General features: G+C 43.5%; 1 protein-coding gene across 2 annotated transcripts; it reads right to left on the minus strand.

The window, feature by feature from the left end:
* Positions 1–1,296: 1,296 nt before the first annotated feature.
* LOC124678403 lies at positions 1,297–3,543 on the minus strand. 2 transcript variants are annotated; one of them, XM_047214300.1, is made up of 3 exons: positions 3,185–3,543; positions 2,471–2,484; positions 1,297–1,465 (listed from the first exon to the last, which is right to left on the minus strand). In XM_047214300.1, the coding sequence occupies exons 1-3, from the start codon at positions 3,431–3,433 to the stop codon at positions 1,315–1,317; spliced, it is 414 nt and encodes a 137-aa protein (XP_047070256.1). In that variant the 5' UTR covers positions 3,434–3,543; the 3' UTR covers positions 1,297–1,314. The 2 variants fall into 2 exon arrangements, with proteins under 2 accessions (XP_047070256.1, XP_047070257.1); XM_047214301.1 differs by lacking the exon at positions 2,471–2,484 and having other exon boundaries at positions 1,297–2,259.
* Positions 3,544–11,981: the final 8,438 nt, after the last annotated feature.

The following is an 11,981-nucleotide window of genomic DNA, read 5'->3' on the forward strand; positions in this document are numbered from 1 at the left end:
TACTATCCCTGCTTACAGTCTACTGTCCACGCCCACGGTAGCATACGGCATATCTAGCATCAGAAACATCACGATTGACAGTTGACACTGTTCAACACTTCAACTAGACGATGTTGCTTTGTGATTTTTTCTTTTCGTTTCTTTCGAAAAATCTTGATTTTGCTTACTACTTCCTCTGTTTCAAACTATAAGATGATTTTGTAAATCATCTACCAAAACGTCTTTTTGTTTGGAAGGTTGGTGGTACTACAGTTCAAAACTGCAGCCAAAACATTACGAGAAGAAACCGGCATTCACAGTATAAATCCAAGTACCCAACCATAAACCATTGGCTTGAACTGGACCATGGGAACAAGGACAGTTTACGACAACTCAGGGACACATGCATGCATGATGGAGCCATGGTTGGTGGTGGATTGCTTTCAGTTGGTTAAATGAAGCTGCCAACGAACACTCCAATAATGTGTTCTTGCTAAAATCCAGAATCACTGGCCCAACTATTTCCGTCCATTTCCTTCCGTGTTCAAAGCGAAAATGCAACTACTACCACACACAATCTTCTACTTTGGATTATATGCCTTTCGCTCTACTTACTCCTCAAATACTCCATCTACAGCAGATAGCGTTGCCATGCCATTATCCGTCAGGTTTGTCCCTTCTTAATCATGTTCGTTTCAGGATTAGCTGCAGGCATTGCCTCTAGAAAAAAAAAACATTTGTCGCAGTGACATGACAAAAGCATCGAGCCACTCAAACCACCTACGGAAGCAGGCCCTAGGTTTGACAATTACAAGCCAAATTTCCTGTGATGGTCTGGGTCAATGCGTTGCAGCAGGAGATGGCTGCTTTGCAAACTTTGTTGCTCTCAAGAAAGTAGAGCCCTTTCTGTCTATGGAGAAACTTCTTTAAGTACATGCTAATGCTTCCCTATGTTGGAGTATGACTTTGGTAGTAGCTTGTGCTGCCGCTTCTTCCTCCAGGCCATTAATTTACTTTTAGCATCGGTACTTTGTCAAACGCTGCTACTACTACCACTTTCCATGGGATGGGACCAAAAGTCAGGCTGCAAGCGGGACACACTGCGGGGCCCCGCGTTTGCGCCGCATACATCCGCAGTAATTATGCAGTAAGCCGCCTACGAGCCGCGTATGAACCGCGCGTTTTTGCGGCGCCGCGCGCGCCGCGTTTGCCGCGCTGCGCATTGGCCGTTCGCTAGGCTCGCTCGGTAGGCTAGCTAGCTCTGTTCTTAGCTTGATACAAAAACATAGAGTAGCAGATTCATAACGAGTTCTCACAGCGAATGGGATCCAGTGACTACCACGTTAAGTCTTTACACCTCCCATCTCCATATGACACAAAGCTAATAGCTCTAGTGCTTAGCACATCTCCAGCGAGGCGACACATTTCGGACACCAAAACGGACAGAGGGTTTGTGTCGTCGTTGGAACAAGTCGGCGTGGCCAAAGGAGTCGTCGGCCTCCCCTGAGCGAGCGCCAACTTGCGGAGCTAGATTGCGAGCCTGTCCCACATAGCGAGCTCCTTGGCAATGGCCTCCTCCTCGGTATTGTCCGATGGCTGGGTCTCCGGATCCCACGCCAGCACATGCCTGGAGTTGAGGTACCAGCCTCCTCCAGGTAGGTTTGCGTCCGGCCATGGCACCGACCGGTTTTCTTCTGAAAGGGGGCGCGCAAACTTGATGCGTCCGTACCGTTGGAGGGGGTACCAGTAGCATTTTCGGCACACGCGGACCAAACGGTCTTCGCCCCGTTGGAGATGCCCTTAGAAACGTCAGAGAGCATTTGACAGATTCAACAACATTTGATAGATTCAGCAGCATTTCAAATTGAAGATTCAGTAGTACGGACATAAACAAAAAAATGTGACAGATTCAACAGTACAGATTCAGCAGCATTTAAAAGTGACAGATTCATCAGTACAGACTATCTTACTGAAGCAAATTCTGCATCATGCAATTATCCATCGCCAGTGGCTGATAATGTGTAGTAGCTCCCACACTTGTGGCGGGCATAATTTCGCCGACCAGTATAGCAATGTTGGACAGAGGGTTGCAGAGACAAATGGCAATCTTGAATAGAAGGACAGCAGGGCTAGGCTCCGTCACTAGACCAAGCAAAATGTCAAAGGATAATACTGATAGTATGGCATACTTTATGATTTACTTGCCATCCTCCCTGAACAAATGCTCGCCATCCAGCTGTTGTTGTCCCTTCAGGTCGTCGCTGAAGAAGCACATTCAGCCTGAAAGAAAATTCAGGTTAGATAGTTAGTTTCCTTTCTCAAGATACTCTACTGCCTTGCTAGAGTTTCATGTCATTTCAAGATATTGTACTGCTTTGCTAGAGTTTTTCCCATACAACTTTCATTCCCAAACATTTGTTGCATACTCATGAGAGGAAATTATTCAAAAGAACTGTTCTACAAAAACACACTGAAATTTCTTATAGAAAAAATGTGTGAAAAAACCTGCAAGTAGTTTCATCGAACGTAAGTAACAAGAGCCCTAGATTGGAAATGCAAACAAGGAATTTGCTGCTACCAGTTCAAGTAGACCAAGTGTGCATGCTCCATTACACAGTTACATAAATTTTAACACATAAATATTGATGCAAACATTTTTAATGATGATTAAATTTCAGGTAGACCAAGTGTTCAGGGATGGTGGATTTCCACACACTCTAGAGAGGGTTCTTTGAAACAATCTAGGATCCATGAGCACCACATGTTTAAAATCACAGAAAAACAAGTGTACATCCAGTTCCTGGTAGCACATTTAGTTCCTGCTCATCTTTCAGCAACACTACCTAACATTCCAAGTCCGTTTCACAGTGTCATACAAATAATAATTTAACTCTGGATCTCCAAAGTTCGTTTTGTTGACACCTGGGAATTAAAGCATCTGTCACCTAAAATGCCATTATCTAGTAACAGACCTTGTCACACTCTTCAGTTCCATTCCACACGCTCTATTCCAGGCATAACTTAGGCGTGCTTTTATAATGCCATTATCTAGTTTTCGCACTGATATATTTTAGTTACCATTGAGCAATGCCTGTCAAAACTGAGATGAACTACATAAAAAGTCCGCAATTTTTATACGAAATCTCAGCGGCGAATTGAATCCCAACAAGATATAGAAACGGCACAACAGAGCTGATTTTGCTACCTTGATGATGGCGGGGACGAGCGAGCTTCCGTTGGGATTCTTGCGCTGCGGCCGCTTCCCGCGGCCGGCGTCCGTGTGCATGTGGGGATCACCGCCGCCGTGCGTGCGCATCTGTGGTTCGCCGCCGTCGATATCTTGGCCGCCCACCCTCCCCACGCCGTCCGTGCAATGCTGTGGTTCGCCGCCATCGAACCCTAGCTTGCTTGTCGCCGTTGCCGGCCTAGCCTGCGTCTGCTCGTCGCTGGCCATCGTGGCTATTGAATGGAGGCACGGAATCAAGAGAGGAGGCGCGGAATCGAGGGAGGAGGCGCGGAATTGAGGGAGGAGTTAAGAACTGGAAGCGGTGAAGGAGGAGAGGGATAGGGCCCCGGACCCGGAACCGGAGGAGGAAGATCGGCCATGGCGGCTGGTGGCGCTCCCGTGGCGGAGGCGAAGGAGAAGACCCTTATCCTATCGCTAGGGAGAGGTCGTTCCCTAGTCCCTGCGCATGCGGCGCGACGCGGCAACTGCGGGCCGGCCCACAGACGCCGCTTCATTCTCTTGCAGTTTCGTGGAAACTCGCGTGTGTAGCTAAATGGGCCCAAATTTGCGGCGCCGCGGACGGCCCACTCCCGCTTGCAGCGTGAACCAAAAGCTTAGCTGCGCTTTGTGAGCCACCGGCCATTGTGCCTCTCGAAAGAGTAAATTCAGCAATCATGGATCACGTCGATTACTCCCTTTCTTCTTTCGATATGCATCATACTGCATTGATCTTTTTCAGTTTCTTTCGCTCGCAGAAAAGTGTGGGACGAAAGGTTCAGAAAACAGATTTCCGAGCCTGGATCCCCTCGGCGCTTTTCTTTCTCTTGCACCAGGATGCTTTTTGTTGCCTTTTCTCTTATGTTTCATAATAGAAATCGATCTCACTGTGGTGGGTTTAAGAGCATCTCCAGCCGCGTTCCCCAAAGCGTCCTCCAAATGGCGCCAAATCGAGCGTTTGGGGACGTGTTTTATTCGTGTCGTGTTTGGGAACGTCGCTCCCCAGTCACGTCCCCCAAATGCCGTCCACAAATAGAAATTCAAATTGTTTGCATTCAAAACAGATCGTTCCCGCTGAAATCGTCGCGATCAGAGTAGCCACGATCAATGTACTGGGCACGCGATTATATTACAGACCGACGTAAAAATCTGAAGAAGGGGTTGGGTGACGACGATGCCGATGGCGCATCCTGAGTCGATGTAGGCCCGTCGATCACGACGAACTCGTCGTGATCTGCCCGGTGTGCATGCACTGTCGCCGAGGCCGAGGCAAAGGCCGATGTCACTGATGCCGAGGCAGAAGCTGACGCAGGTGTACTAGCAGATGCTAGATGCTGTCTAGACGCGTCTGCTGGTGCCGGCTCTTGATCCAGGGTTGGGGTTGCTGCCGCTGCTGCTGCCTCGGCCGCCGCTATTTTGGCTTCGATGTCGTCGAGGATCTGACCTTGGAAGAAGTTGTGCGCTACCTGCTGATGGCCCACAAGTATAGGGGGTGTATCGTAGTACTTTCGATAAATAAGAGTGTCGAACCCAACGAGGAGCAGAAGGTGTTGACAAGCAGTTTCGATGAAGGATTCACTGTAAATGCTCACAGACAAGTATTCAGGGGGTTTTGATATAGCAGATAAATAAAGTACAAGTAAGTAAAGTGCAAGAGTAATAATTGCAGCGAGTGGCCCAATCCTTTTTAGCACAAAGGACAAGCCGGTTTGTTTACTTATGATGACCAAACGTTCTTGAGGACATACGGGAATTTAGTCTAGTGCTTTCGCTTCATATAGTTGATTAATCTTCATTTTTTGATAAGTGTTGTGTGGGTGAACCTATGCTAATGCACCGCCCTTCCTAGGAGTAATACATACTTGTGATTATACCCCTTGCAAGCATCCGCAAATACAAGAAAGTAATTAAGATAAATCTAACCACGACCTTAAACTCGAGATCCTGCTATCCCTCCTGCATCGATATACCAACGGGGGTTCGAGTTCGTTGTCACTCCGGCAACCCCACAATTAGCAAACGAATACAAGATGTATTCCCCTAGGCCCATAAAGGTGAAGTATCATGTAGTCGACGTTCACATGACACCACTAGAAGAATAACACCACAACTTAAATATCAAACCATTGAATATTACTCAACATAGTTCACTACTAACATTTAGACTTCACCCATGTCCTCAAGAACTAAACGAACTACTCACGAGACATCATATGGAACATGATCAGAGGTGATATGATGATGAATAACAATCTGAACATAAACCTTGGTTCAATGGTTTCACTCAATAGCATCAATAACAAGGAATAATCAATACCGGGAGAGTTTCCCCTATGAAACAATTAAGATTCAACCCTAGATGTTACAGTGGTGATGAGGTGCAGCGGTGGAGATGACGGTGACGGTGGTGGAGATGATGGTGATGATGATCCCAATGAAGTCCAGCTCGATGACGGTGACGATGGCGTCGATTTCCCCCTCCGGGAGGGAATTTCGCCGGCGGATTTCAGCCTGCCGAAGAGCTCTTTTCTCTCTGGTGTTTTCCGCCCCGCAGAGGCGGCTGTGTCTCCTCACGATTATTCCCAGCACCTTAGGTTTTCGGGTAGATGAAGTACGCGAAAGAGAGGCGGCCGAGAGGGGCTGTGGGCCCCCTCCCCATAAGGCGGCGCGGCCAGGGCAGGGCCCGCGCCGGCCTATGGGGGGCCATGGCGGCCCTCCTCGGCCCCTCCTTTTGGCTGGCTCATTCTTCTGGAAAAATAAGATCTTCGGTGTAATTTCCGTCAATTGTTGATCTCAGAAATATTGCATTCTGACGGTGCTTTTTCCAGCAGAATCCTGACTCCGGTGAGTGATTCTCCAATAATCATGAAACATGCAAAATAGGTGAAATAACATAAGTATCATCTCTAAATATGAAATATATCAATGAATAACGATAAATTATGATATAAAATAGTGATGCAAAATGGACGTATCAACTCCCCCAAGCTTAGACTTCGCTTGTCCCCAAGCGAAACTGAACTCAGTAAACAAGACCACATGTTTATGGAGTGAAGAGTCGATAAATAAAATCCGGACAAGAAGCATCATATTGATTCACACAAAACATTCTGGTGAACAACTTCCTCATATAATTCATCTTGAAACAAGTAGAAGGAAATCACAAATAAAGGTGCATAGGAAATCATAATTGGTGATGGCAAACTTCGTTCTTGGTCAAAGAACAGTTAACAGATTGTACTTATCTATCGAGCAACGTTCTTATATTAAAGCTTATATAGCGAAACTTGCATACTCAATCATAATAATCTCCTCATAATCATTGATAACCTTCAAAGCTATATTCATTCGGATAAAACTTGTACTAAACAAGGAAGAGTAAAAGGCATGATTATAGATCACAATATAAATGGTTTGATCACAACAACTCAATTGCTTGCTTAAGATAGAGGGAAATAGGTTTACTGACTCAACATAAAGTAAAAGATGGGCCCTTCGCAGAGGAAGCGAGGGATTAAATCATGTGCTAGAGCTTTTTAAGTTTTGAAATCATATAGAGAGCATAAAAGTAAAGTTTGAGAGGTGTTTGTTGTTGTCAACGAATGGTAGTGGGTACTCTAACCCCCTTGCCAAACAGACTTCCAAAGAGCGGCTCCCATGAAGGACGTTATCTCTACCAGCAAGGTAGATCATCCCTCTTCTATTTTGTTTGCACATGTAATTTAGTTTATTTAAGGATGACACTCCTCCCAACCTTTGCTTTCACAGGCCATGGCTAACCGAATCCTCGGGTGCCTTCCAACATTTCACATACCATGGAGGAGTGTCTATTGCAAAATTAAGTTGCTTATAGATGAATCAGGGCAAAACATGTGAAGAGAATTATTAATGAAAGTTAATTAATTGGGGCTAGGAACCCCGTTGCCAGCTCTTTTTGCAAAATTATAGGATAAGCGGATGTGCCACTAGTCCATTGGTGAAAGTCTGCCTAACAAGATTGAAAGATAAAACACCACATACTTCCTCATGAGCTATAAAACATTGACACAAATAAGGGATGATAACTTTTGAATTGTTTAAAGGTAGCACATGAAGTATTTACTTGGAATGGCAGGGAAATACCACATAGTAGGTAGTTATGGTGGACACTGATGGCATAGGTTTGGGTTAAGGTTCGGATGTACGAGAAGCATTCCCTCTCAGTACAGGTCTTTGGCTAGCAAAGTTGGTTAGCAAGCATAAGAGTTGAGGGAAACAAACAAATATACATGTGATAGAAACAATCATGCATCTTCCTTGTAAGCACAAACAATTTTAACTTTAGAATACTAAGCTAAGAGCTAACAAGAAGGACAGATAATGAAATAACATATCTACATGTACTTCCTTTTTCTACTTAAACTCAAAGTGTTGTTGCTATTGACCAATGCTAAGTTTGCCAAAACCAAATAGATTTACTCAATGCTCCCAAAGTGATACCAATACTAACAACAAGATCAATCATATAATAGAGATTGCATACTAAAATAAGATGTGCAATATGTAAATGATAAAACTTCTCATTAATATTCCATAACGATAACTCACACCAAGGGATACATAGATAACCAAATAAAAGAGAGATACTTCCATACTGCAACCCATCTTATATGATAACTTCCCTACTCATGATATGACACTACTTGATAGTAAAAAGGTAAAAGATAGTGATGATGTGATACCACGGCACCCCCCCAAGCTTGGAACAAACCAAGGGGGTGCCAATACCAATGATGAATTACTCCTTCGGCGGTGATGGTGGGAAAACCCTGATGGGAGTGAGGAACCGCTCTAGCATTCTGCGAAGTCGGCTGTTCTCCTCCTGAAGTATCTCCACTTCCCTTCTCAGAGACGGTATTGATCACAAAATTCATCGGTAACCCGTAAAGCTTCCTCCAAGGCAAGGAAAGAGTTGAGGCTAGGAGCAGGTGGTAAGGGTCCCTGCAAGTTATGAGAAAAAGAATGCCGAGTGTTAACCGATCCCACCAAGATTTGCTTACTCCCAACAGCTTGTCGCTCTCTTTTTGATGGCATCTTCTTCACTTCTTCCTCGGCACTCTCATCCATCTCCTTCCACTCGGGATCTTGAATATATTCTTCCGAAAGCCCCTTCCCCTCGTTGTTGGAGACCATGGTGCTTCTAGATCAAGAACAGATCCTGGCAAAAAACAGCTCGAAACAAAACACGACGAGAAAACGATATACGGACCTCCAGGGGTCCGGGGGATTATATAGCATAAATTTTCACGACGGAAGGAAAGTACCAGGTCGAACAAGAGTTGGAGAGGGACTCCGAGGGGCCGTCCTCATAGGGCGGCGCGGCCAGGCTGGGGCCCGCGCCGGCCTATGGGGGCACGCCCTCGTGCGTCTCCTCCTCTCCGTTTCGATCTCGTAATTTTTCATATTTTCCGAAAATAGCAAAAACATTGTTCGGAAAGTTAAACGCGGACTTTTTATTACCAGAACTGTTACCTATTCAAAGTCGAACTCTGCATAACTGTCAGTTTGACCTTTGATGAAAGCTTCCGGAGTCACCACTCGAATAACATCAACATCTTCATTATAAGAATCTCCAGAAATATAGTGCTTGAGCCTTTGTCCATTCACTACTTGTGTGGCATCACCTTTCAGAGAACCAATCTTAATTGCCCCTGAACGATACACCTCCACAATGACATATGGTCCTTCCCATTTTGAGAGCAATTTCCCTGCAAAAAATCTGAGACGAGACCGATACAATAGGACTTTATCCCCAACATTAAATTCTCTTTTGATAATTCTTCTATCGTGCCATTTCTTAACTTTCTCCTTAAAAAGTTTAGCATTTTCATAAGCTTCACTTCTCCATTCATCTAGAGAACTCAATTGTAGCAATATTTTCTTACCGACAAGTTTAGGATCTTTATTTAGTTCTCTCACAGCCCAATAAGCTTTGTGCTCTAGTTCTAAAGGTAAATGACAAGCTTTTCCATAAACCATTTTATAAGGTGACATACCCATAGGATTTTTATAAGCAGTTCTATAAGCCCATAGTGCTTCCTTCAACTTACTAGCCCAATTTTTTCTAGTTTTATTAACGGTCTTTTCCAAAATAGATTTAATTTCTCTATTTGATAATTCTACTTGCCCACTAGTTTGAGGATGATAAGCGGAAGCAATCCTATGATTAATACCATACTTAGCAAGAGTTTTTCTAAAACCACCATGAATAAAATGAGAACCTCCATCAGTCATGAGATATCTAGGAACTCCAAATCTAGGAAAAATAATATCTAGAAGCATTCTTAAAGAGGTCTCACCATCAGCACTTTTTGTGGGTATGGCTTCCACCCATTTAGTAACATAATCAACATCGACAAGTATATGAGTGTTACCTTCTGAAGAAGGGAAAGGACCCATGAAGTCAAATCCCCAACAATCGAATGGTTCAATAACAAGAGTATAATTCATAGGCATTTCATTGCGTCTAGAGATATTACCAACCCTTTGACATTCATCACAAGATAAAATAAACTTTCTTGCATCTTTAAAGAGAGTTGGCCAATAGAAACCTGATAGTAGAACCTTTTGCGCGGTTCTATCTCCGGCGTGATGTCCTCCATAAACACTACCATGACACTTACTCAATATCTCTTCTTGTTCATATTCGGGAACACATCTTCGCATAATACCATCCACTCCTTCTTTATATAAGTGTGGGTCATCCCAAAAATAATGCCTCAAGTCATAAAAGAATTTCCTCCTTTGCTGAGCTGAAAAGGTTGGAGGCAAGTACTTGGAAACAATAAAGTTAGCACAATCAGCGTACCAAGGACTATCTCGCGAGCTCACCTTTATTACAGCCAATTGTTCATTTGGAAAACTATCATTAACAAGAACATGATCATAAGCAATATTTTCCAATCTAGAAAAATTATCAGCAACAGGATTATCAGCACCTTTCCTATCTATAATATGTAAATCAAATTCTTGCAAAAGAAGCACCCATCTAATAAGCTTGGGTTAGCATCTTTTTTTTCCAAAAGGTACCTAATTGCAGCATGATCAATATGAATTGTAACTTTTGAATCAACAATATAAGATCTAAACTTGTCACAAGCAAAAACTACAGCTAATAACTCTTTTTCAGTTGTACCATAATTTCTTTGAGCAGCATCAAGAGTTTTACTAGCATAATGAATAACATTTAATTTTTCATCTACTCGCTGTCCAAGAACAGCACCTACAGCAAAATCACTAGCATCACACATAATTTCAAAAGGTAAGTTCCAATCAGGAGGTTCAACTAAAGCAGCAGTTGTTCAGGCTTTCTTTAGAGTTTCAAAAGCTTCCTTACAATCATCATCAAAAACAAAAGGTACATCTTTTTGAAGAAGATTAGTAAGAGGCTTTGAAATCTTGGAGAAATCTTTAATAAATCTCCTATAAAACCCAAGCATGACCAAGAACACTACGAATACCTTTAACATCCCTAGGATAGGGCATCTTCTCAATTGCTTCAACTTTAGCTCTATCAACTTCAATACCTCTCTCGAAATTTTATGTCCCAATACAATTCCTTCGTTAACCATAAAGTGGCATTTCTCCCAATTAAGAACAAGGTTAGTTTCTTCACATCTCTGCAAAACTTTATCAAGGTTTCGCAAGCAATTATCAAAAGAATTCCCATAGTGATACGCGTGAAGCACACGTCCGTTGGGAACCCCAAGAGGAAGGTGTGATGCGTACAACAACAAGTTTTCCCTCAGTAAGAAACCAAGGTTTATCGAACCAGTAGGAGTCAAGGATCACGTGAAGGTCGCTGGTGACGGAGTGTAGTGCGGCGCAACACCAGGGATTCCGGCGCCAACGTGGAACCTGCACAACACAATCAAAGTACTTTGCCCCAACGTAACAGGGAGGTTGTCAATCTCACCGGCTTGCTGTAAACAAAGGATTAAATGTATAGTGTGGAAGATGATGTTTGTTTGCGAAGAACAGTGAAGAACAAGTATTGCAGTAGATTGTATTTCAGATGTAAAGAATGGACCGGGGTCCACAGTTCACTAGTGGTGTCTCCCCGATAAGAAATAGCATGTTGGGTGAACAAATTACAGTTGGGCAATTGACAAATAGAGAGGGCATAACAATGCACATACATATCACGATGACTACTATGAGATTTAATCCGGGCATTACGACAAAGTACATAGACCGCTATCCAGCATGCATCTATGCCTAAAAAGTCCACCTTCAGGTTATCGTCCGAACCCCTTCCAGTATTAAGTTGCAAACAACAGACAATTGCATTAAGTATGGTGCGTCATGTAATCAACCCAAATATCCTTAGACAAAGCATTGATGTTTTATCCCTAGTGGCAACAGCACATCCAAAACCTTAGAACTTTATGTCACTGTCCCAGATTCAATGGAGGCATGAACCCACTATCGAGCATAAATACTCCCTCTTGGAGTTACAAGTATCAACTTGGCCAGAGCCTCTACTAGCAACGGAGAGCATACAAGAACATAAACAACACATATATGATAGATTGATAATCAACTTGACATAGTATTCCATATTCATCGGATCCCAACAAGCACAACATGTAGCATTACAAATAGACAATCTTGATCATGATAGGCAGCTCACACGATCTAACATGATAGCACAATTAGGAGAAGACAACCATCTAGCTACTGCTATGGACCCATAGTCCAGGGGTGAACTACTCACACATCAATCCGGAGGCGATCATGG

The sequence above is a fragment of the Lolium rigidum genome, chromosome 7 (genome assembly GCF_022539505.1).
Source record: "Lolium rigidum isolate FL_2022 chromosome 7, APGP_CSIRO_Lrig_0.1, whole genome shotgun sequence".
Lineage (NCBI taxonomy): Eukaryota > Viridiplantae > Streptophyta > Magnoliopsida > Poales > Poaceae > Lolium > Lolium rigidum.